The sequence below is a fragment of the Rhincodon typus genome, chromosome 9 (genome assembly GCF_021869965.1).
Source record: "Rhincodon typus isolate 14 chromosome 9, sRhiTyp1.1, whole genome shotgun sequence".
In the NCBI taxonomy this organism is placed as follows: Eukaryota; Metazoa; Chordata; class Chondrichthyes; order Orectolobiformes; family Rhincodontidae; genus Rhincodon; species Rhincodon typus.
Window position 1 is genome coordinate 14,051,341 of NC_063340.1, and position 26,643 is coordinate 14,077,983.

A 26,643-nucleotide genomic window follows, 5' to 3' on the forward strand; every position below is an offset into this window, starting at 1 on the left:
TTATTTGCAAATCCTGTTACCAACACAAATCCCTACGTGTCCTCAGTAGATTGCATTTGGTCTGGAGATGGAGTGTGACAATTTGTAACTCTATGTAATCTAAACCTTTTATCTGACAGGGTAAAAATATCAAATCCAGTGCAATCTCAGGTCACCTCCAAGAAATTCACAGCGCTACTGGTACCCTTCAAAGTACGAGCAGACTTTTTAACCCCATGAGTGGAATTTAACAGCCTCGCTGTTGTGAGCTTCACTTTAAAGATGCAGGAGCTTCACTTTAAAGATGCAGGATTATTTTCATGTGTCTTAAATGGAGCTATTAAGGTGAAAGGCCAGTACTTGTGGTGCAGGCCCCACTGTGGAAGAGAGTGCAACAGACAATATGACAAGTTTTGTTTTTAAATATCTTTACCGGCTGGGTGTTTTACACCATCGTGGTAGAGGCAAACCTAGTGGGGCAGTTGTCACTCACCTTATAGAACCCACTTGTATTTTTGGAAGGAAAATCCACCAAATGACATTCTGTCCACTCTATCCAATCCTGCCTTTCTTGTGCCCTTGTCAAGTGATAATTATTGCCCAGACACTAAACATGCTCCCCTGGTGTGTGAAGTAATATTGACAGAGAATCTGAACAGGAAGGTATGCTTGCAGCTTGGAGCAATGGACAATCAAATTTGAAGGATCGCTGGCTCTCATCGAATCAGAATTTAAGGAAAAGAAGTGCTCACATTCACATGGTACTTTTTATGGCTGCTGAACATCTTTCAATGAAATGCTTTTGAAGTGCAATTAATGTAAGAACATTTAACAGTCCAGAATGCAGAGAGCCTAAGTTCTACAGTCAACAGGATATAAGGACGGGATAATTCATTTCTCAGGGAGAAATAGTGCACTGACATCTTTAAGGTTCACCCAGGAAAAGCCTCATTTGATCTGAAGGACAGGGTCTATGGCATTCCTCCCAGGGCTTCATGGGAGTGCCAATTCAGTATGTGCTCAAGCTCTGGGAAACAACCTTTTGAGTCGGACTGAGCTGATGGCTACAATGGAAGGAGTCCGTCATGTTTCTGAATTGGAAGAAATCACTGCAGATGCTGGAATCGAAACGTTAGCTTTCTCGCCATGGATGCTACCTGACCTGCTGAGATTTCCACCATTTTTTTTAGTTTCATCATGTTTCTTACTTTTGCTGCAGTGGAGTTCATAACTTGAATCACATTTCTCTTTCTTATTCCCACGCTCTTCAATATCATTCTTTTTGAAGTCCACTTTAATTGACATTTTGTCTCCGCCTTATGGTAAAGTGCTCCACATTATGTCACAGTTCTCTTGTTCGATGGAAACAAAACATAATATGGACTTCTTGTACCTGTGTCCAAATCACCCATATTAAACAGAAAGTGAAATTCAAAGGGGGGCCACTATCCTGTACCACATTAATCTGTGCAGCTCTGCTGCTGGATTTGGCTCAGAAGTCATCTCTCTATCCACACAGCCACTGCTCCTATAACCTTCCTTCCATCATCCTACTGACCCTCATTGGTAGGACATTTTAAGGTGCCCTCTGAAAACTCATCCACACACCATCTACCGCTTTCCCTTTTTCACTTCTTCAGAAAATTAAATACTTCAAACTTTCACTTAGGTCCATTATTGTGGTTTGAACTCCCTGCTGAAATGTGTCACAAAATTAGTCTCAAAGTTAATCAAGGAGCTGCAGAATTCAATATGACAGATTGAAAATCATTTACACTAACATTGCAAATCTCTTGGGCTTTTGCGGGAATTAATGGAAACGAGGAACAGCTGAAAATAAAGAATGTAGCGTACAATATAACAGAATATTACAATCTGTCTTTCCACTACTTTTTATAAGATATAATGCTAACATGTCTAATGTAACAGTCAGGCAATATACACAATACTTGAACAACAGCCATAACACTTTTACAAACGTCCCAAATCAACAAAGACCATCCCTATGACGGAACTGATTTTGTTCATGGACTGTAAAGTTCTGTTGTTTGGCTAACTTCCATCTGGGTCAAGGGTCAGTGAAGGGAAGCGTTCGTCGATGTCATTTATAAATGATCAATTCATGTCTGCGAGCAACTGCATTAGCATTTTCAAGAGGTCCAAACAAATTTCTGTCTTCTGCTGACAATGTACATTTACCTGTGTACACTGGTGTGTGAGAATGTAAGTCGTAGGTTTAAAATCAGACCAACAAATCCCTTAAGCCTCATCTGCCATTCAATACCATCAGAGCAATTTTCAACCTCAATTCCACTTTCCCACCCATAAGACCAAAAGACAGAGGGGCAGAAGTAGGCCATTTGGTCCATTAAGTCTGCTCATCCATTCATTAAGATCAGGATTGATTTGATAATCCCCAACTGCACTTACCAGCCTTTTCCCCCGAATCCTTAATTCCATTATTGATTGAAAATCTATCTCAGCCTTTCGTATATTTAATGTACAGCCCTCTGCAGTAAAGAACTTACTACTTCTGAGACAAAATTCCTCCTCAACTGTCTTAAATGGGTGACCCCCTTACTCTGAGATTATACCCTGTCGTTCTAGACTCTCCCACAAAGGGGAAATCTCTCACCATCTACCTGTCAAATCCCCTAAGAATTTTACAAGTTTCAATACAGTCCCTTCTCATTCTTCTAAAATCCAATGAGTACAATCCCATCTCCAGTTCCACCTTCTCCCCACCTCCTTCGATTCCCAGATCAGTTAAAAGTCTATTGATCTCAGTGTTGAACGTACACAATGAGGGAGCATCCATGGTCCTCTGGGGTAGAGGATTCCAAAGATGCACAATCCTGAATGAGGAAATTTATCTTCACTTCTCCCCTAAACAATCGACCTTCCATCTTCATATTGCACCCCTGCATCCAAATGTCTTCAAAAAATGTGAACCTTGCTCAACTTAAGAGCAGGTTGGGGACCGAATGAAATCAACCTTACTGGGGACTTCCAAAGATCTGACAGGCAAATCCACAGTCCTCCATGAGGGACAGTCTCCAACTCCCATCGAAATAATGTCAATACTGAATATAAAGTCAGCATTTTCTTCATCGAGTGTGAATCCTGCCTGGCATCTCTTAATTTTTAAAACACTTTTGAGTTCAATCAGAGACAGCTTTGATCCAGAGCCCAGATTGCTTAAACATATCGTGAACACAACTGGAGAAACTGTGGTGGACTTGCTGTTCCTTTTCGTATTGTCTATCATCTCATTATTCAGAACAAACAAGCCAATAGTATACATCTTGCCTCCTCATCCTCTAGAAGAAGAGAGAAATGAAAGCTCTTTTATCGGTACTTGTACATTAAACACCAAATGGAACAGCGGTCTCAGTAGTTTCCAGGTGTTTGTCCATTTACTGTGCTCATTGCCAGGGCATGACCACCCAATTAATTACCAACGAGGTGCCCATGTGCCCAGGAGCTTCAGTACCTTGGTCCTACTCATTGACTATATTGTGGATGGCTGTGGAGAGATTTGCTTACCAATCCTGAGAAAAGCCCACACACTCCAATGATGCAGAGAATGTTGAACACTGCAGAGCCCACGATGGTTCCGACCCCAACATCTCCCTTTGTGATGAACACTCCTGAGAAACAGAAAGGGAAGTTTAAGTAGGGATATGAGCCTTCGAGAGCTGGGGTACATTTGGAATGCCGGCTGTACACACAATAAAAGGCACAACAGCACAAATGGTAAACACAAAAGGGTTTATACTCAAATTATTCAGCTATAATGAGCTACTTATCAAGCATTGAGTGTATACTGAAAATCACAAGTTTGTGGTGTACACTTTCGGTGTCTAAGCTACCACGACATTACCAGACTCCAAAATAAGCCTTCCTGCAACTAATAGCTCAACACCATTGCTCAATTCCTCCTGAGTGCTTTGGAAAGCATCTGAATAAATGGACAATTTGTTGAGATATTATTTTACTCAAGCATTAACTTTGAATGGCCAGTTTTCAAATGGTTTGCCGATTCACAATTCTTCAGCTCTGATTTTCAAAAGTTTGTTTAAAAAAGAGAGTATGTCAAAAGACAGATAACACTGAATAAAAATCATTCCACCTCCTGTACTGCTGTACATGAGAAACAAAGGAAGTGTTGTCTTATGGTAAGAGCAATGGTGGGGCATGTGATAATCAGATTAGACTATACAGGTGTGAGGTTTTTAAGATGTAAATTTAATATAAAATAATGAGCTTCAATTTTAAATTTGTACATTTTATGTTTGATCATAATTGATAATGTTAACTCAAAGTCTAATATAAAAATAAGAACAGAATGTGTGCAAAACTAGCAACTGGGAAGGCAAAGCTACCAGGAGATTTGGATAAATACTTTGGAAAACAAGAAGTTGGAAAAAGTGGGACAAGTACAATGAAATCACGCTGATTGGATAGTTCATATAGCTGCAACCAGAATGAAGAGTCAAATGGCTTCATTCTGCCTGCATCCATAGATAATTGATGACATTTCTGTGGAACCAAATGGACCACGAAGTTGGCAGGTTCAATTCCCAGAGAAACAAGGAATTGAAGCTGAGATCTTCCTGGTCCATGCTGTGTTAACGGATTGTAGCCAGAGGGACAGATAACTGGTGCCATTGCCCCATGGCAGGGTTATTGTTAGAGTTCCTGCTCCTAATTAGTAACCAGGGATGCTACCTGCATCTGGACATCAGGACTGGGCTAAGTGGTGAGATCCAAATGAACAAATAACCTCCCAGGTCTCTCACAAATAGTGACTATTGGGTGGGATATAGAAAGAATTGAACTATGGCCCAGCACAAGACACAGAATGAAGCCGGGAGAAAAGATGAGAATGTTCTGTTTGACGCACATAGAAACACCATACAGTTGAGTGCAGAAGCAGTATATGGTACAATTGGAAGAACAGGGTGAACTGTATTGATTCCTTTCACAGAGCATAAGCACATTTTGTCCATCCGTCAAGTATTCATATTCATTCCTTGTGCAAAGCGACCTCCACAAATAATCACGTCAGACTAGCAGGATAAGAAGTCATTTTTCACCATTTTTATTTTTATTTGTTTTTAAGTCACTTTTGGTTTGAAGCTGTGAACTGGGGGCTGAGAGCTGAAAGGTGACCTTTGGGCTGTGAACAGCAGCTTGAGTTAAAAAAAAGAAAACAAACAAGCTGTTACTTGTTCATGAGGCCAGGCCTGGAAGTTAATTGCACCTTGCTTCACGTTTGAAAAAATGCTCTGTAGGCTCTTCAACCCCAGGGAAATCTTATGCTTAAGTAGATGGCAGATGTTCAATGTTCACTGAGACCTTGAGGGGAGATAACAAGTCTAACAAAGAAAGGTCAATGTTTGAATTGGCTTTTAGACTGTATTTGGATCAGAAGGATTATGTCTGTGAAAGCTACAAGAAAAAGGTTTGATTGCTCCTTGCTTGTACTCTCATTGTCAACTTACTGAATGTTCAGAAAATAGAATCACGGTTGTAAGAATTAAATGAACTTTCCTTAGATCCTACTGGAAGAGATTTGTATGCATTGGTGTCATCTAAAACCAAGCAAGATATAATTCTATAGGCTGATGTTACGGATTGTGGAGTCTGCTTAAGTGAACTGGCCTGTTACATCCCACTTATCTTTTCCTTTTGATTTATCCCTTAACTATTTCAGTTTCTCTTTCAGATTTTGTGAGAGCGCGGGGCTAGATTTAAAAAGGACCAGGTTTAAATCTTAGACATTAGATTACCTTGTGGTTTGACTTTGCTCTGCAAAAGCTAATAAATTGTTGAGTCTTTTGTTTAGCCTGGTATCCAGTATTGATTATTCACAAAAACTGTGACTGTTTACTCAAAAAGTCTGGCTAGGAATCAATCGGGTCAATTCTGAGCGTCTTTGATGGTTTTTACTTTACTGTGTTGTGAATACAGAGGTAGGGAGGCTGATTTGATTCAGCTGTCTGTCTTTGTGTTGTCTCACATGGCTGTAGCTGTTTGAAGGCTGCAAACGTTGTCATTACCATCAAAAAGGAAACCTGCTCTGGAAGACCCAGGATAAAGCCACTGTAGCTGAAAGTAAGCACGTAGGTGGTGAAGAAGGCAAATAGTATGTTGTCCTTAATAGGAAGAGGATTTGGATGCAGGAGTTGGGATGTCTTGCTGCAATCATACAGGGCCTTGGTGAGACTACTCTTGGAGTAATGTGTACAGTTTTGGTCTACTTATCTGAGGAAAGATGTTCTGGCAATGGAAGGATTAAACAGAGGTTTACCATACTGATTCCTGGAATGGCACGATTGACATATGAAGAGAGATTGGATTGGTTAGGACTGTATTCAATACAGCTTAGAAGAATGATGGGGGATTCTCATAGAAACCTATAAAATTCTAACAGGTAAATGCAGCAGGAATGTTCCCAGTGACTGGAGAGTCCAGGGGTAGGTCATTCAGGACTGAAATGAGGAGAAATGTCTTCACCCAGAGGATGGTGAGCCTGTGGAATTCCCTGCCACAGAAAGCAGTTGGGGCCATAACATTGGAAGTTTTCAAGGAGTTAAATATAGTTCTTAAGGCTAAAGGGATCAAATTCTTCGGGATCAAAGGGTATGGGGAGAAAGACAGTACTAAGCTGGATGAAAAACCGTGATCATATTGAATGGCAGAGCAGGCTCGAAGGGGCCGAATGGCCTACTCCTGCTCCTATTTTCGATGTTTCTATGGAAAGCGTGTGACATAGCAGGAACAGTGGCACAGTGGATACAAGAGTACCTGTAAGCAATTGTTTTTCAGATTAATGGTGCGTGTATAGTGAGGATCCGCAGGGGTCGGTATTAAGACCATTGCTTTACCTATTTTTATATTAATGTTTACATTACATACTCATATTTATGACCTAGACTTGGGTGTGCGGGGCACCATTTCAAAGTTTGCACGTGGCACAAAACTTGAGAGTCCAGCAAACTGTGAAGAGGACAGCGATAGGCTTCAAGAGGACGAAGGCAAGCTGTTACAATGGGTGACCCTGTGGCAGATGAAGTATGAAGTGACACATTTTGGCAGAAGGAATGAGGAGGGGCAATGGAGAGAGTTCTAAACTGGAGCGTAGAAGTGGAGGAATCTGGGGGTTTGCGCAAGTTATTCGGAAGTGACAGGGCTGGTTGAGAAAGTGATTAAAAAGCCACCTGGATCCTAGACCTTATAAACTGAAAAATAGAATCCAAAGCATGTTAAAGTGAATGCTTATAAATCAATGGGTTAGCTCGATACGAATAATGTGTCCAATTCTGTGCATCACACTTTCGGAGCAATAATGAAGGCATTGCAGTGGGGTGAGGAATAGATTGATGACGATGAGGGACTTGAGTTACACAGATTGATGTGAAAAACTGGATTTTTCTCCTTAGGGAATGGAAGATTGAAAGCAGCAGATGTTCAAAGCTTTGAGGAATTTTGAGAGAGAGGTGTAAATAGGGAGAGATACTAAACGAATATTTTGTATCAGTTTTTAACGTGGACAAAGACATGGAGGCCAGGGAACTCCGGGAAATAAATATTAATGTCTTGAAAACAGTCCACATTACAGAACAGGAGGTCCTGGAGGTCTTTTAAAAGCACAAATGTTGATACATCTCTGGGACCTGATCAAGTGTATCCTAGGGAAGAAATTGAAGGACCCATAGCAAAGATATTTGTATCATAATAGCCATGAATGAGGTGCTGGAGGACTAGATGGGGGGGTGTGGTGGTTACTAATGTTGTGCCTTTATTTAAGAAAGGCTGTAAGGAGAAGCCTGGGAACTACAGACCAGTGAATCTGACATCACTGGTAGGTAAGTTGTTGGAGGGGATTCTGAGAGACAGGATTTACATGCATTTGGAGAGGGAAGGACTGATTAGGGATAGTCAGCATGGCTCTGTACATGGGAAATTGTGTCTCACAAATTTGATTGAATTTTTTGAGGACATAACCAAAAAGATAGATGAGGTCAGAGCAGTAGACGTCTTCTACATGGAATTTAGCAAAGTCTTTGACATGATCCTGCATCGTAGACTGGTTAGTGAAATTAGATCACATGGGATTCAGGGAGGGCTAACCAATTGGATAAAAAATTGGCTTGATCGTTATGAGAAAGAGGGTGGTAAGGAGGGTTGTTTTTCAGACTGAAGGCCTGTAACCCAGCAGTGTTCCACAGGATTCGGTTCTGGGTCCACTGTTATTTGTCATTTATATAAACAATTTGGATGAATACTTAAGAGACATGGTTAGTAAGCTTGCGGATGATACCAAAATTGATGGTATTGTCGAAAGTGATGATGTCTGTCTAAAATTACAAAGGAATTTTGATCAATTAGGCCAAACAGCTGAGGAGTGGCAGATGGAGTTTAATTTGGATAAATACAAGGCATTGCATTTTGGTAAAATGAAAAACAGCAGGACTTATATATTTCATGGTAAGGCCCTAGTTGGTGTGTTGAACAGAGAGACCTAGGAGCTTAGCTACATATATCTTTGAAAGTTGCGTCACAGGTAGGCAGGGAGGTTAGGAAGGTGTTTAGCACGCTTGCTCAGACCATTGAGTATAAGAGTTGGGACATCACGTTGAGATTATACAGGATGTTGGTGAGGCCACTTTTGGAGTACTGTGTACAGTTCTAGATGCCCTGTTACAGGAAGGATATTATTAAATTGGAGAGAGTTCAGGAAAGATTTATCAGGATGTTGCCGGGACTGGAGGGTTTGAGTAATAAGGAGAGGTTGGATAGGCTAGGGCATTTTTCACTGGAGTGTAGGAGGTTGAGAGGTGACCTTACAGACATCTATAAATTCATGAGGGGGATAGATAAGGTGAATAACAAAGGTCTTTACCCTAGGGTGGGGAAGTTCAAAACTAGGGGGCATTTTTTTTAAGGTGAGAGGAGAAAGATTTAAAAAGGACCTGAGCAGCAAATGTTTCACACAGAGGGTGGTTTGTATGTGGAATGAACTGCCAGTAGAAGTGGTAGATGTAGGTGCAGTTATAACATTTAAAAGATATTTAGACAGTTATATGAATAGGAAAGGTTTAGAAGGATATGGGCCAAAGGGTCTGTTCCTGTGCTGTGTGACTCCATGACTCTATAATTTTTTCCACTGGCGCAAGGGTTGAGATCCAGAGGACACTGATATAGAAAATCACTATCATCCCAGAGGTCTATTAGCTGCTTTCTCATTCGTGAGAGATGACTGGTGATGACTTTAACCTGAAGGTCCCCAGGACTCAGGTGAGGACGCAACATTGAGAAGGTTGGGTCTTCACTGTGACTTCATTCAGTTTGCGAATAGAACTGTTGGTGTCAACACCAATATAAGGAGTGTTTTTATTCACTTGTGGGACATGGGCATTGCTGGCTGGGCCAGCATTTATTTCCTGCCCCTTAGTTGCCCTTGAGGGGGTAGTGATGAGCTGCTTTCTTAAACCCCTGCAGTCCCATTTGCTGTATGCAAGACTCACAATGCTGCTTCAGGAAGACTTCCAGCATTTTGACTCAGAGACACTGAAGGAATGGAGCTACATTTCCAAGTCAGGACGTAGTGTGGATTGCGGGGATATCTTGCAGGCAGTGGTGTTCCCATAATTGGCAAAAGAAATAAACACAGTGTGAGGAAAAACCTTATTTTTTTAAAAAAACCCAACAAATTGTTAGGAGGAGGGAGAATCAATTGTGACTTTCAAAAGGGAGTTGGATAATTATCTGAAAGAAAAAGAAATAGCCAGGCGTCAGGGATAGAGGCAGGGGAGTAGATTGAGTGAGTTCCTCTCATAGAGAGCTGGCACAGACAAGGACAAAAACAAATGGCATCCTGCACAGTAATTGCTCTGTAATGATGAATGAGTTCTAGGTTCTAGAGGCGCACTTTAATAAGAGTTGCCTAATTCTCAACCTTCTCTCATGGAACACAAACTGGGAGTACGTGATTATGCTTTAAGTGAAGCTTTTGAGGGCGTCACTTTCAAAATGGCATTTCTGCAAAAAGACTAGAGTCTGACAATTTTGTTGGAGAAATGATGAACAAGGCAGAGATGAACAAATTGGAAATAACGAAGTGCGGCTTTGCTTTTTCATACTTGACTTCACTGAGTTACCTATGATGGAGGTGAAGAGCTCAGGGGCTGAGCTTCCAGCTGCCATGAACGTAGCTCCGGCCACATCTTCACTGAGGTGCAGGCGCTGCAGAAGAGAAAGCACAGCAAGAAAAGGTCATGGGTCAGTCGTCGCTACAACAATGACCAACAGTGTTCACCCATCCTGAACCGAAGCTCATTACTCTGAACAGATAGTCGGACAGTCCTCTCAGTTTAGTCTTTTTCCACAATCACGCTTCTAAAAGGCAAGGTCTTGTGTTGAAATCTAGCGCCGGCAGTTTCCTTTTTGAGTTAAATGTAAATATAGCTGGATCCGGTTTCAGATCATTAGAAACTGCAGCGAAAGGTTTTGTTCGGGTTGCTTAAAGGGACAGTGCCTGGAAAGAAAGTGCATCGCCAAACATTTCTTTAAAGTTGCAGGGGCACCGAAGAGGTTACTTAACGTCGTTATGGCGATTTCACATGGGGATGATGCGACTTTCGTACTGTGTCACAAACAAATAAGAAACAAGTCTCTTTGCGATTTGTTTTAACACCAAGCAGAGAGACAAAGGCGATTTTTTTTTCTGAAGAAGGGTCTAGGCCCGAAACGTCAGCTTTCCTGCTGCTCTGATGCTGCTTGGCCTGCTGTGTTCATCCAGCTCTACACCTTGTTATCTCAGATTCTCCAGCATCTACAGTTCCTGCTAGCTCTAAGGTGATTATTCCTGCCTACCAGCTGAAGAGGAACCATATCACTGGACAGGGAAAGCACAGTCAGTCCTATTAAAGCCACTTTACTTCCCTTTCTTACACCAATACTTCTGACGTGGGGATCTGACAACACCCAGCTCTACCTCAACACCAACTCTCTTGACCCTAAACTGTCAGACTGTTTAGCCAATATCCAGTACTGAACAAGCAGAAATTTCCTCCATTCAATATTGGGAAGGCGGAAAACCATTGCCTTTGGTTTCCGTCACACATTCCACTCCCTCACCATCAATTCCATCCCTCTCTGTGACTACTGTGTGATGCTGAAGCAGCCTGTTGCTAAGCCCGGTGTCATATTTCATTTGATTTTTCATTTGATTTTATTGTCACATGGACTCAAGTACATATGTGCAGGAGAACCGTGAAAAGTGTATAATGTTGCCACTTAAGGCACCATCTTTTATTTAGGTACAGAATCTTAAGAACAAGTTAGAAAGAAAGAACAAAGTTAAAAGTTAAACATTGCAGTTATTATAATACAGCATAAAACATACAAAATAAAAGTTACACGTACAGATTAGTGTACTCACTAAGATGCCCTGTTCCACCTCTATGACTGAATTTACCACTGCCTCAGCTCTTCTGTTAAAGTCCACATCCATGCCTTTGTTATCTTGAGACCTAACCATTCCAAGTGCAGGTCTCCCACGTTCTACCCTCCATAAACTTAAGTTCATTCAAAATTTGCCGTTCATCTTTCAAACCAGATGCTGGTCACCCATTACCTGTGCCCACTGACTTATACTGGCTCCTGGTTAAGCAATGCCTCAATTTTTTTTCGACTTTATATTAAGAAGAACTGTAATGTTTAACTTTTACTTTATTTCTTTATTTTTCTATTTTATACCTAAGATTTTGTACCCGAGTACATTTGTACGTAAGATGGCACAAGGAATGGCAACTTTGTACACTTTTCACTGTACAACTGCACTTTAGTACACATGACAATAAAACCTAATTCTAATTCTAATGTCCATGTCTTGACCCCTGTCTATATCTGTGATTGAGGCATTGCTTAACCAGGAGCCAGTGTAAGCCTGTGAATTTCTCAGGCTCTAAAAGCCTCCTAGGTATCCCCGCTTCTGTAATGGGGATCCCTCGGACATTCCCAATATTAATCACTGCATCATAAATGGACCTGTCCTCAGCTGCTGGGCCTTAAGCGCTGGAATTTTCAGACCTCCATTTCTCTTACTCCTCCTTTGCCTCTGTGATAACATTCCTTAATGACCTACCTTTGACCAAACCTTTTGCCATCCAATCTAATCTCTCCATAAGTGGTTTGGTTTCACATGTTGCTTCGTAATGCACCTGCGAAGTCCCATGTAAATGCAAACTGTTGTTGTAATCCACACAATGAAAGTGGTCAGTCATTTAGGTTTGAACAGCTAACGCAAAGGTAGGATGCTTCAGGTTTTACTTAATTGCTTGTCACTTAGCTTGCTGTTAAAATTATTCTCCTATTAACTCGAAGAGTGATAATGCTGTGAAGTGAGAGTTGTGAAGTTTTAGGGAATGTTTGGGGAAAACACCATGATTGCAATATTTACTTACATTACAGAAAAATATCATAATTTCTTTGGATTAATAAACACCATGTCATTCAATTGCGATTGCCTCATAAAATTCCATTTAGACGTACAGTCCTTACAGCCAACAAAATGTGGTAACCTTTCACCGCCCTCCCCTCAGTTGGAATTGGACAGGAACCCAGGCAGAGTGTTCAAATTTCTGAATTCATGAATACACTTCCTAAACAACCTGTTACAATGCATGTCTGCAGCAGATCGGAACTGAACCCTTGCCTCCTGGCTCAGTGGTAGCGACATACACTCTGCACCACAAGAGCCCTGTACTCAAGACTGGAAAATATTTTCTAATTAACCTGTTCAGAGATTCACCTCCTGAGCAGAAGTGACTTGAACCAGGTCTCTCAGTCAAAATTTGATTTGATTTATTTGTTGTCACGGGTATCTTGTTACAAAGTACAGTGAAAAGTGTCGAACAGTGTTGCGACTCTCCAGTGTCATCTTAAAACATAGAAATAAAAATCAAAACATCAAATATAATGGCAGAAAAATGAAGAAGTAACGAAAAGAGCGTGCCCAATTTTGCGGTCCTTCTTGTTAAATGCTTCACCATGGGCCTAGAGGCCAGGCACAAGTCCCCTTCGCTGTGCCACCACTGATGGAACAAAAGTTGCCCACACTTCAGCGCCATCTCGCCTCCGCTGACAACCCCCTGCCCCAAACTGAATTCTCGCTGGACCTCACCAATGCTGCCGGGTACTGAACCAGCCCGAACTTGACTCCACCGCTACCATGATTCCACTTTGGCCCCACCTCGCCAGTACAGCCACTGCTGATACCATCGGGTCTCGTACTGGGCCCAAACTCACTTCCGCCGCAGTAGCCACGAGTTGGCGCTGAGACCACCTCCACAATACAGAGGCCGCCAGAAACCTGAACTCACCTCCAACATTGCTGCCACGAGTCTGTGCTGCTGGGCCCAATTGTGTCTGCGCTTCCGGGCCCACTCTGGTCTATGCTGAGGGCTTACTCCGGTCCGCGCTACAGGACTCACTCCGGTCCGCGCTACAGGACTCACTCTGGTCCGTGCTGCTGGGCCCGCTCCGGTCCGCGCTGCCGGGCCCGCTCCGGTCCGCGCTGATGGGCCCGCTCCGGTCTGCGCTGCCGGGCCCGCTCTGGTGCGCGCTGATAGACCCGCTCCAGTCCGCGCTGCCGGGCCCGCTCCGGTCCGTACTGCCGGGCTTACTTGCTGCTGATGTTGTTGTTGCTGCGACCAAGCTCTTCACCGAGAGGTAAGTGAAATAAAGTCAAGAGGTAGGGACATTACCGCTGCACCACAACAGCACCTCTAGTCACACAGTATGTCCTTGGATTTTGTTCCTCAATGAGGAAAATGACTTGACTTTCCAATCATCAGTTCAGAGATGTTAGTTACATATCTATTTTCCTAATCAACCTGTTCAGAAATGTTATCACACACACCTCTGGTGCAGGTGGGACTCGAACATGGGGCTCCTAGCTCAGAGGCAGGGATACTACCACTTTGCCATGAGAACTCCAGTTAAGGTCGAAATAAAAATATCTTTTACTCCCAGCAGGTGTGCCTGGCAGGTTTTGAAACAGGTTTAGTGAGATAAGAGATAGTAAGAACTGCCGATATTGGAGTCAGAGATAACACAGCGTGGAGCTGGGTGAACACAGCAGGCCAGGCAGCATCAGAGGAGCAGGAAAGCTGACGTTTCGGGTCGGGACCCTTCTTCAGAAATAAAAAAGCATCACTGGACTCAAAATGTCAACTCTTTTTCTCTCTACAGATGCTATCAGGCTGTCTTATTAAGTTGAGGTGATTTATAACTACAAGCTACATTTATAGAACCATACTATTGTGTTCTGGCTACTGTGTTGGCCTACAGAAGAACTGTGTTTTCAAGACAAAACTATTTAATTAGCTTGAAGCCCTTTGGGTCAATGTGAAAACATGGAAGGCTTTATGTCAAGAAATGTAGCATTTTCTGCTTCCTAACACTAGATGTCACCCATTCACTAAATTCATCTTACTTCACTAAAAAGAGATAATACAGTGTGGAGCTGGAGGAACTCAGCAGGCCAGGCAGCACCAGAGGAGCAGGAGAGTTGACGTTTCGGGTCGGGAGAGTAAGATTTCTGAAGAAGGGTCCCAACCCGAAATGTCAGCTTTCCTGCTCCTCTGATGCTGCCTGGCCTGCTGTGTTCATCCAGCTCCATACTGTGTTATCTCTGACTCCAGCATCGGCAGTTCTTACTATCTCACAATTTACAATTGGGTTGTCTCTCTATTTATTTCTCCTTTTGTTTTTAAGCACTGCTTAGCTCAGTGGAATCAGCAGCTGAACTATCATTTGAAATGAAGGGAAGTAAGTACAAACATACATCTAACCAGTGAGACACTAAACAGTGGTTTACAGAAAGCAGTACTGGCAATGTAAAAAAATTGACCTTGAGTAATTGGCCACTTCTGTGAAAATAGACCGAAAACAAGGATACATTGACAGCATTGGCTTGGGTAGTCGAGGAGGAGTTGTATGTGGAACATAAACACCAGCACAGCCCTGTTTGGTTGATATATATGCAATTTTATGTGATCCCTGCTCACTGCTTCCATGGTGACCTCCAGGCCTGACCACAAACATTAATTTTCTCAGTATCAGTTCTGGCAAAAGGACCTAATCTTATTATGCAAGAAATTACAAACACCAATCATAAAGTCTTCATGGAATTCAGGTGACTCTTCATTTTCTAATGCTTTGGAAGCACAATGGCCCACATTAATGTAACTAAATTACGCAAGTAATACACTATTCCCCTGATGGGTGGTCACTAATGCTGGCTGTCACGGTTGGAAAATACTGTTTCATATCTAATTAACTAGATCCCTTATCTTTGCAACTGATTTGGTCCTCGTCCATCAAATTGCTTAGCTCTCCCATTCCGGGTCTGCTTTGTTTCAGCCCTTACCTTTCCAAAAACTCTGTCCTGGAGATTTTTACATTCCTTCGTGTTTATGCCACAGTCTGCATTCACTTTGCTGTATCCTCTACTTGTAGCCTTTGTCATTTTTCACCCTTTGTGAGGTGCCAACTCCAGATTTTCATTTTTTTAAGACATAATTTTAAAAGAGTAATTTTGAAATAGTTTTAATATGCACATGCTGCTGCGGGTACAACTGGAATGTAGGAGCAGAGATAGGCTGGGGATTCTTGGCACATGCTGAATTGTTAGAATCATAAGATGTAGGGTCACAAGTGGGCCATTCGGCCTGCTTCACCAATCAAAGAGATTATGGCTGATCTGATAATCTTAGAACCCCTACAATGCAGAAACAGGCCATTTGGCCCATTGAGTCTGCACCAACCCTCTGAAGAGCACCCCACCCAGACCCATGCCCCCACCCCTGCATTTTTAACCTTGTCTAACCCACCTAGCTTTCACAACCTTAGACACTTCAGGGCAATTTTCTTTTTCATGGCCAATTCACCTAACCTGCGCATCTTTGGACAGTGGGAGGAAACCGGAGCACCTGGAGGAAATCCACTCAGACATGGGGAGAGTGCGCAAACTCCACACAGACAGTTGTCTTAGGGTGGAATCAAATCCAGGTCCCTGGTACTCTGAGGCAGCAGTGCTAACCACTGAGCCACTGTGCCACCCTATACCACTTTCCCGCCTTTTGCCCATAACCCTTGGATTCCTTACTGATTAAACATCTGTCTGTCTCAGCCTTGGCACTCAGCACTTAACAACCCAGCCTCGTGTGGAAATAGTGGAGGGTGGTACAATTCCAACATTTATTTGGCTTCTGGGTAGGTATATGAAAAGCACAGGTTTAGAGGGATATATGGGCCAAATGCTGGCAAAAGGGACAAGATTATTTTAGGTTTTCTGTTCGGCATGGACGGGTTGGACTGAAGGGTCTGTTTCCTTGCTGCACAGCTCCATGACTCGATGACTGTCCTCTGTGGTGCGAAATTCCACAGGTTCACAACCTTCCGAGAGAAGAAATTCCTCCTCATCTCAGTCTTAAATGTGTGAGCCCTTATTCTGAGACGACGTCCTCTGTTGCTGGAGTCTCTGGACAGTAAGTTAGAGCTACAGTTAGGATTTGCCAACTTTCTTACCCCAAATTGAGACCACCTGGATTGACAGGTTGTGGCAGGAACACCACAATCTGACTGGCCGTCATTTATCTCCTTAACTCGCGCATGGTTCCCTTTTGAGTTTGTGTTCTTTTTCACCACTGAATGCTCCAACAGAGTTCTCCTAACATATTATTCAATACCGGTACCTGTAATTAGGACTGAGTACAGGAATTGGGAAGTCATGTCACAGCTGTACAAGACATTGGTAAGCCGCATTTGGAGTACTGCATACACATCTGGTCACCCTACTATAGGAAAGATGTTATTAAACTAATTAAAAAGACTGACAAGGATGTTACCAAGACTGGAAGGTTTGAGTTATAACGAAAGACTGGATAGGCTGGAACATTGAAGGCTGAGGGGTAGACCTTTTGGAAGTTTATCAAATCATGAAGTGAGTAGCTAAGGTCTTTTCCTTAGGGTAGGGGAGTAAAAACTAGAGGGTATGGGTTTAAAGTGAGAGGGGAAAGATTTAAAAGGGACCTGAAGGGCAAATTTTTCACACAACGACCGGTGCATATATGGAACGTGCTGCCAGAGGAAGTGACGGAGGTGGGTACAATTATAACATTTAAAAGACATTTGGACAGGAACATGAAAAGGAAAGGTTTAGAGGGATACGGGCCAAATGCAGGCAAATGGGACTCGTTCAGATTGGGAAACCCAGTCAGCATAGACGAGTTGGACCAAAGGGTCTGTTTTCATGCTGCATAATTCTATGACCCTGTTAAACGGATGTTGCCTAGCTGTGAAATATTGTCGCTCTGTGGGGCTGAGTAAGGATTTTGCTGCCCATTGGAGGGCTGCTGGAAAATAAAAGTGACATATATCTGTGGGCATGGGGTAAAGTAGGGACAAGAGGCTTTGGCTGCTTTTCTGTAAAAAGTGATGCACAAAATGGATGAGGCACCAGTTTTCACATTGTGCTGCTGATTGTCTTACATCCCAGTGAGTTCTGTGCGTGCCTTAATGCTGCTGGATTACATCAGAATGCACAGCATCACCCTGATAATCTTCTCTCTGCTGTTTCAGAGGAAGCATTAACCCATTTATGTCAAATCATATAGAACAAAGAACTGCAGAGGCTAGAAATCTGAAACAGAGAGAAACAGAAGTTGCTGGAGAAACTCAGCAGGTCTGGCAGCATCGTGGAGAGGAAAACAGAGATAATGTTCCAGTCTTGTGACCCTTTCTTCAACAATTAAAGCAGCAAGGAAAAGGTGGTATTTAAGATGATGACAACGGTTGCAGGGGGTAAAATAAATGAGCGTGTAAGTGGAGATGGAGCCCAGAGAAGGAGATAAATGGTTAGGCAAACAAAGGGATTGTTGATAGTCAGCCAGGGAAGGATAGAGGGGTGATAATGAGGACTATGAGGAGTTGAACATAGGTTGGCTATACCGAAGGCAACATATTCATGACAGGGCCTGGGGCTTGGGGCTAGGTTATTGACAAGAAATGGGGCATTCATTTTCTGAAATTGTTGAACTCAATGTTGAGCGCTGAAGGCTGTCAGGTTCCTCAGCAGAAGATGAGGTTTTGTTTCTCGAGCTTGCCTTGAAATTGCGCTGAAACACTCCAACAAGCCTGATACAGTCAGATTTATTAGAGGCTGTTTTGAAGAATTACACAGCATCATTTCAGGGCCATAATTAACATTAAAGAAATCGGGAAAAGTCAGAAAGACCTTCCTGTTAACTGTGGTGGGGGATGGTAGACCACCAATCAGTCTGGGTGCACTGTACAGAATGGCGGAGCTGATGTGATTCTTAATAAAGGCCAGAACATTATGTCATTTAAATTAAAATGTTTGACTCTCCTGCTGAAATGTAGGTGATGTTTCTTTCAGGCAACACCATCCAACTGATGTTGAAAACACTGTTTGGATGTCATTAATTCAAAGATCAATTGCTATTTGGCTGCATATACTGAGTTTCTCTTTGCTTTCCGCTTTCTGACTTGGTTTCTGTGTATTGTTTTATAGAAAGACAAAAGAAAGAAAATGTCTATATTAATTTTGGAGCAGCCGAAATATGGTGACAGATTTCTGTCTCAATTTTATATAAATAATTCTGTATAAAATTTATGATAGAAGATGTGACAGCTCAACGTTCACACTTGCAGTTCTGCTTGGCTGTGACACTATTAGGTGGCGCTGTGACAGGAGTTTCAATGTTAAATGTAGCGTCCAGCCTGTCACACCAAACTCAGTGGTAAATGGTCAGTGCTGTGGAAGGGTTTTAAATCTGAATTTATTTTGTATGCTTTATAATTAAAATTTTCTGCATATTTTTCCTCTGCTTTCAATAGATTTATACAAAATGTGTTCTTTCTGTATGTTGTTCACTCTCTGTTAGTGGTAGAAGGAATGGATGTTCATGGACGTGGTATCAATCAAGCGGGCTGCTTTGTCCTGGAGGGTTTCAAGCTTCTTGAGTCTTGTCAGAGCTGCACCCATCCAGGCGAGTGGGGAATATTCCATCCCAATCCTAACTTGTACCTTGTAGATGATGGAAAGGCTTTGGGGAGTCAGGAGGTAAGTAACTCATTGCAGTATTCCTAGCATCTGATCTGCTCTTGTAGCCACTGTATTTATATGGCTAGTTCAAATCAGTTTCTGGTCGATGGTAACTCCTAGGATGTTAATAGTGTGATATTCAGTGATGGTAATGCCATTGCATGTCAAGGGGCAATGGTTAGATTGTCACCTATTGGAGCTGGTCATTGGTAGGCATTTGTGTGGCGCGAATGTCGCTTGTCGCTTGTTGCTCTTCAGCCCAAGCCTGGATATTGTCCCAGTTTTGCTGCATTTGGACACTGGAGAGGGTTTAGAAAAGATTTACCAGGATGTTGTTGAGAATGGAAAGCTTGAGTTATAAGGATAGGCTGGGACATTTTTTACTGGGGTGTAGGAGGTTGAAGGGTGACCTAAGAGAGGTTTATAAAATCATGAGGGGCATTGATAAGGTGAATAGCAAGGGTGTTTTCCCTAAGGTGCTGAGGGGCATAGTCTTAAGGTGAGAGGAGAAGGTTTTAAAAAGGGCATGAGGGGCAACTTTTTAACACAGAGTCGTCCATGTGTGGCATGAACTGCCAGAGGAAGTGGTGGATGCAGGCACAGTTACAGTGTTTAAAAGAAATTTGATAAGTACATGAATAAGAATGTTTGGAGGGATATGGGCCAAACTCAGGCAGGAGCGACTAGTTTAGTTTAGAACATGGTCAGCATGGACTAGTAGGACCATAAGGTCTCTTTCTATGCTGTATGACTCTACGACTGCTTCAGTAACTAAGGATTCACAAATGGTACTGAACATCAGATATGTTGAGGATCTATGATGCGATTGTGGTGCATTAGGGTTGAATTGGAATCTGAGCTGCTCAGATAACATGAATTTTACTTGAGGCCTGGAGCTATGGGTAGTGATGTTCTCTTAGTGATGTTCAAGATATTCTCTTGAATATGTCTTCGTGATTTCATTCATTATTGCTCCCCTTACACTACAAGTATACGTTCTGAGGTCCTAAAATATTAGTCAAGGCATTCAAGCTATTTCTATTGAGATCACCTTTGCTCAGTGCTGTGGATTTCCATTTGTATTTCATGGAAAGGATTAAGCAGTCAGAACACAAAGCCATTATTTTGTACTTATCTATTTTCTGTAATTATCAATTACAAATCCAATACACAGTGAAAATATTACACCCAGTCTGACAATAATTATAAACAGACTGCACAATGCCTTATTGTCTGAGAATCAGCAGGTATAATAGGCAGCACCTACCTCACAGATTTTGTCTAATGATGGAACAAAGTAGTCATCGCAGACAATTGCCAGAGCGTAGAACATGTACATGGTCTGTGGGAGAAAGAAAGAGGTTGAAAAGGATTGTTTAAACCCACATTTGTTGTATCTTCCACTGAAACAACAACATTGTACAGATAGTTATGTAAGAGCATGGGCATGGCTCCAGACTGAATCTCTTCTGAGCAGAATAATTTGTTCTTTAATCACGCTTAGCTGCTAGAAAGCAGTTTGCTATCAGATGTCATTAGTTATTGCATTTCCATCATTCAAAATGGAAAATTTTCCCTCGAAGTGTAAGTGACAGCTGCAATTCATATACAATGAATTTTGGTGGAACAGATTCGATGGCTTTAGTCTATGACTCTACAAGCTTGCACTTAAGGAGAGATGATAGTATAATGGTAATGTTACTGGATGAACAGGCTCTGGGTTCAAACCTTACCACTGCAAACTTGGTGGAGTTTACACACAATTAATCAACAAAGATATCGAAGTTGAAGCTAGTCTCAGTATTGAGGAGCATGAAGCTATCTTCCATTGTTGCAAAAACTCATGTGGTTCACTACTCCTTGGGCAATATAAACCTGGCATTATCTGGTTAGGCCTACAAGTCAATCTGCAAGTACAGCAATGTGCTTGTCTCTTAATTGCTCTCTGAAATGGCAGAGAAATCAATTATGGATGGGCAACAAATGGTAACTAGCAACACCTTAATAAGATAGACCATTACTGCAAGTACAGAACACGTACATTTTGAGGTATATGACCTCACGCTGAAAGCATTCACAATACCGCATGGAACTGACCCAACAAAATGTCATCACATTAAACTCACCTTGTTTCCACAACCCTAAGTATTCTTGCCTAACAAAAAGCCAGCAATCTTGGTTTTAATACTTCGTTGACCCCTGACTTCAGCTTTCCTTTGTTGACCCTTGACGTCAGCTTCTCTCTGAGGCAGAATTCCACATTTCCACTGCCTTGCTGTGAGGTATTGCTCCCTGCCACTCAGCCCCCAAACACCTTGGCTCCAAGACAAATGTTGAAGTTCAGCTACTCAAACTCTCATGTGGATAACCCAGTCCTAGATCATAAGGTCAAACAGACAGACATTACATTAAACATAGGTCCAAGCCTGAGACTCCAAATTAACCCAGAATTTTGGGTTCAGCCTTTAACTTTTTTAAGTCAGTTAATTACTGTTATTGCTTCTCAGCACTTAGAGTCATAGAGTTGTACAGCATGGAAACAGACCCTTCAGTCCAACTTGTCCATGTCAACCAGATATCCTAAATTAATCTAATCTCATTTGCCAACATTTGGCCCATATTCCTCTAAACCCTTCCTATTCATATACCTATCCAGATACCTTTTAAATGTTGTAATTGTACCAGCCTCCACCACTTCCTCTGGCAGCTCATTCCATACACGCACCACCCTCTGTGTGAAAAAGTTGCCCCTTAGGTCCCTTTTAAATCTTTCCCCTCTCACTATAAACCTATGCCTTCTAGTTTTGGACTCCCCTACCCTGAGGAAAAGACCTTGGCTATTCACCCTATCTATGCCCCTCATGAGTTTATAAACTTCTATAAGGTCATCCCTTAAAGTTGCCTGTTTTCATTTTGACAAGAACTATTGTCGTGAGTGAGAATTTACTGCGGTTAGACACCATTGTGATAGGATGGTGTGTGGCCTGTTTCACAGCACAAGAAGAAACATTTGTGGCATAGGATATATTTCTGCTGCTCTGGTGAGGATTAACCTCGCTGAAACATTGAAAAATCAATCATGCTTCACCCTAATTAAAATCAACGGCATTTACAAATTTATTAATACCATCCTGATCATTTAGGCTGAAGAGTAATGGTGCTGGTGGGCCTTGGCAATGTTTGTACATTTGTATAGCTGTCTGTCCTTGGGTGTAGTGCAGTACAGTATAATTTATGGAGTTGCATGAAGAAATCAATGCGGAGATTTGGGGAGAAAGAAAATAGAATGAAAATAAGTTCCAGCCTCTTAATTTTTCATCGCCACATAGATACAATCAGTGAGGGAAGGGCCAAGAATTTTCTTTTAAATGTATTGACAATCGAAATAGCTCAGATAAGAGTTGTGGGCTTTAATAATTAGGGAGTTATATAAGACACTAGCTCAATAAAAATCTACTGAGACTCCAAAATACCTAAAGTAATGACCCAGTTCCATACCCAGTTCAAAACCGGTCTGCCATTTAATCTGGGATATCTTCACATTGCATTGGACATTGTTCCATCTTGAATTCAGAAAACTGCTTTATCACAAGTGATCTGATTAAGTAGCCAGTGAAATATAGACAACAAGGTATACAGCTGGATGAACACAGCTTTTTTTTCTGAAGAAGGGTCCAGACCCGAAATGTCAGCTTTCCTGCTCCTCTGATGCTGCTTGGCCTGCTGTGTTCATCCAGCTCTACACCTTGTTATCTCAGATTCTCCAGCATCGGCAGTTCCTACTATCAGTGAAATATAGGTCAGTTTTAACTACATTCCCATTTTATTGCCTGTGGCCTTGAAATCCTCGGATCAGATTTTATTTCCCTCACCTGTTCATTAGTCTAGCTCATATTTGCTACATCTGGCCAGCATCACTATAACACAGCCTGATCCTGAATGAGATTGTTGACATATCAATGCTCCATTCGCAAGACCGAACGATCACATGAAGGCTCCAATGTTTAAAGTTTTTGGAGAAGATTTGTAGCTCAGGTTGAGGATGAGGTTGTAGACTTGCTCGCTGAGCCAGTGTGTTTGGTCGCAAATGTTTCGTCACCCTGCTGGGTAATGTCATCAGAGCGCATCCGGTGAAGCGTTGGTGTTCTGTCCCACTTGATATTTATATACCTCGATTTGCTGGGGTGGTTGGCGTCACTTTCGGTTCTGTTTCTCAGTGGTTTGTATATCAGGTCCAGTTCAATGTGTTTGTTGATGGAGTTCCGGTTGGAATGCCAGGCCTCCAGGAATTCCCTGGCTTGTCTCTGTTTGGCTTGTGCTATTATGGATGTGTTGTCCCAGTCAAATTCATGTCCTCCTTTGTCCATGTGTATTGAGACCAGTGAGAATTGGTCATGTCTCTTGGTGGCTCGTTGGTGTTACCTCCACGATAGACCACAACAAGAAGGCACAACACGGCCAGACACACTAGTCACCCTACCTATATCAGAGTTATATCAGAGATGACCACAAAACTACTCAGACCCTAGGTATCAGGGTAGCCCACAACCCAACAACCACCCTGCGACAGCTACTGACGAACGTAAAGGACCCCATACCCACAACCAATAAAACTAACATAATATACAAAATACCATTCAAGGACTGTGAAAAACATTACATAGGCCAAACTGGAAGAAAACTGACAATAAGGATACACGAACACCAACGAGCCACCAAGAGACACGACCAGTTCTCACTGGTCTCAATACACACTGACAAAGAAGGACACACATTTGACTGGGACAACACATCCATAATAGCACAAGCCAAACAGAGACAAGCCAGGGAATTCCTGGAGGCCTGGCATTCCAACTGGAACTCCATTAACAAACACATTGAACTGGACCTGATATACAAACCACTGAGAAACAGAACTGGAAGTAATGCCAACCATCCCAGCAAACTGAGGCATTTAAATAATAAGTGGGACAGAACACCAATGCTTCACCGGATGTGCACTGACGGTGTTAACTAGCAGGGTGATGAAGTGTTTGCAACCAAACCCACCGGCTCGGCAAGCAAGTCTATACCTTCAAGGCTCCAATGTATATAATTGGTTCATAGTATTTGTATAAGTATTAATGCTAATCTGAGTTTCTATAATGCTAATTTATATGTTTCTACATGTATATGCCTGACTGTTCTTGAGTGTAGTGCCACATATGCTTGCCACATAGTCTTTATAAAGCTTTAATTTGTTATCTATGTGATGTTTATTACAATTTAAGAGTGCAGGAGGGCATGCCAAGAGCAGTACCAAGCGCACCTAAAAATGAGGGGTCAAGTGATAGATCTAAGCAATCCCACACCAACCAAGCTCTGCAGTCCTTCCACATCCAGTCATGTATGGTGGAGGACAAATAAACACTGGAGGAGGAGGCCCCATAAGGATCCCCATCCCCAATGACAAGGGAGTCAGCACTTCAGTGCAAAATATAAGGCTGAAGTATTTACAACAATCTTCAGCCTGAATTGTCAAGCGGATGATCCATCTCCTCTGCCTCTACAGATCCCAGATGCCAGACAGTTCAATTCACTCCACTTGACATCAAAAAACGGTGGGAGGCACTGGATAGTGCAAAGGCTATGGGCTCTGACAACATGCCAGGCATGTGCTCCAGAACTTGCCGCTCCCCTAGGCAAGCTGTTCCAGTACAGTTACAACATTGGTATCTACCCGACAATGTGGAAAATTGCCCAGGTATGTCCTGTACACAAAAAGCAGGACAAATCCAACCCGGCCAATTATTGCGCTAGCTGTCTACTCTCGATCATCAGTAAAGTGATGGAAGGTGTCATCAATAGTGCTATCAAGCGGCACCTGCTCAGCAATAACCAGCTCAATGACACCCAGTTTGGGTTCCATCACGGCCACTCAGCTCCTGATCTCATTCCAGCCTTGGTTCAAACATGGACAAAACAGCTGAATTCCAAACGTGAGGTGAGAGTGACTGGACTTGATATCAAGGTCACATTTGACAACGTGAGGCATCAAGAAGCCCAAAAAAATTGACGTTGATGGGAATCGGGGAGAAAGCTCTCCATTGGCTGGAGCCATATCTGGAACATAGAAAGACGGTCGTGGTTGTTGGAGATCAGTCATCTCAGCTCCAGGACATCTCTGCAGGGCTTTCTCAGGGTAGTGTCCTAATCCTTACCATCTTTAGCTGCTTCACTTTCTCTCCGTCATGAGGTCGGAAGCGGGGATGTTTGCTGATGATTGCACAATGTTCAGCACCATTCATGATCCCTCAGGTACTGACGCAGTCCATGTCCAAATGCAACAAGACTTAACCAATATCCAGAGTTTGGCTGACAGATAGCAAGTATCATTCATGCCACAGAATTGCCACGCAAACATCTCCAACAAGATAGAATCTAACCTTCATCTCTTGACATTCAATGGCATTACCATCACTGAATCCCCCACTATCAACATCCTGGGGGCTTACCATTAATCAGAAACTGAACTGGACCAGCCATAAAAATTCTGTGACTACAACAGCACATCAGACGTGAGGAACTTTCAGCAATTAACTCACCTCCAGACTTCCTAAAGACTGTCCACCATATACAAGGCATAATTCAGGATGCTTGACTGATATCACATCCACAAACATCCACTCCCTCCACTACCAATGCTCAGTAGCATCTGTGCATACAATCTCCAGGATGTTTTGCAGAAATTTACTAAGGCAGTACCTTAGACAGCACCTTCCAAACCCACGACCACTGCCATTCAGGAGGACAAGGGTTAGCAGGTACATGGGAACGGTAATGTCTACAAGTTCCCAAAATATATCACTGTTCCTTAGTTGTGGCTGGAAATCCCTCCCTAACAACACTGTAGGTCAGCTACACCAAATGGTCTGCAGTGGTTGAAAGAATTTTCTCAAGGGCAAAAATGGGTGGACAATAAATGCTGGCCCAGCCAACAATTCCCACATCACATAAATTAATTTTTTAAAAATTCCAAGAAAATTAATAATTTGAAGGTGTTACTGGTTTGCTCAATGAACACTATTTGCTTGAGGTATATTGAGAATTCAAAGTATTTTTGCCTTGTGAAATGCAGTGAGTATTCCACACTCCTTCATCGTCAAGAACAGTGACTAATCTTCCTTTCTTTGCAAATAAATCTCAATTATTTTCAACACTGAGCACACTGTGCTACACTTTGCCATTTGTAACAAGCTGTAATAGCCATTGGCTGCAGTGCTGTCTAATTTGCCGCTATGCTTGGTGTGGTCTCGTTCCAATTACAAGCCCATGGTATTTCAGTGCTCAGAATGGGAAAATCCATGGCGTTGGTCACCAACAGTGTGGTCAAGAAAATTCTACCGCACTTAGATTTCCAGGTGGCAGTCAGAGTAAATCTCAATCCATTGAACCCCAAAGGTGAGCATTGAATGCAATTGAAGACAAGAAATATCTATAGCCCATTCTGCCAATGTTAAATTGGAATCTGTTCAGTTATT

General features: G+C 42.4%; 1 protein-coding gene across 1 annotated transcript in view; it reads right to left on the bottom strand.

Moving 5' to 3' along the window:
• slc24a3 (solute carrier family 24 member 3) overlaps window positions 1-26,643 on the bottom strand; it is a 314,482-nt gene that overhangs the window by 87,988 nt on the left and 199,851 nt on the right. Inside the window, exons 4-6 of the mRNA XM_048601427.1 lie at window positions 20,391-20,465; window positions 10,149-10,233; window positions 3,526-3,629 (exon numbers count right to left, since the gene is read on the bottom strand). Coding sequence (XP_048457384.1) covers window positions 3,526-3,629; window positions 10,149-10,233; window positions 20,391-20,465 — 264 coding nt within the window. The remainder of the gene's footprint in view (window positions 1-3,525; window positions 3,630-10,148; window positions 10,234-20,390; window positions 20,466-26,643) is intronic.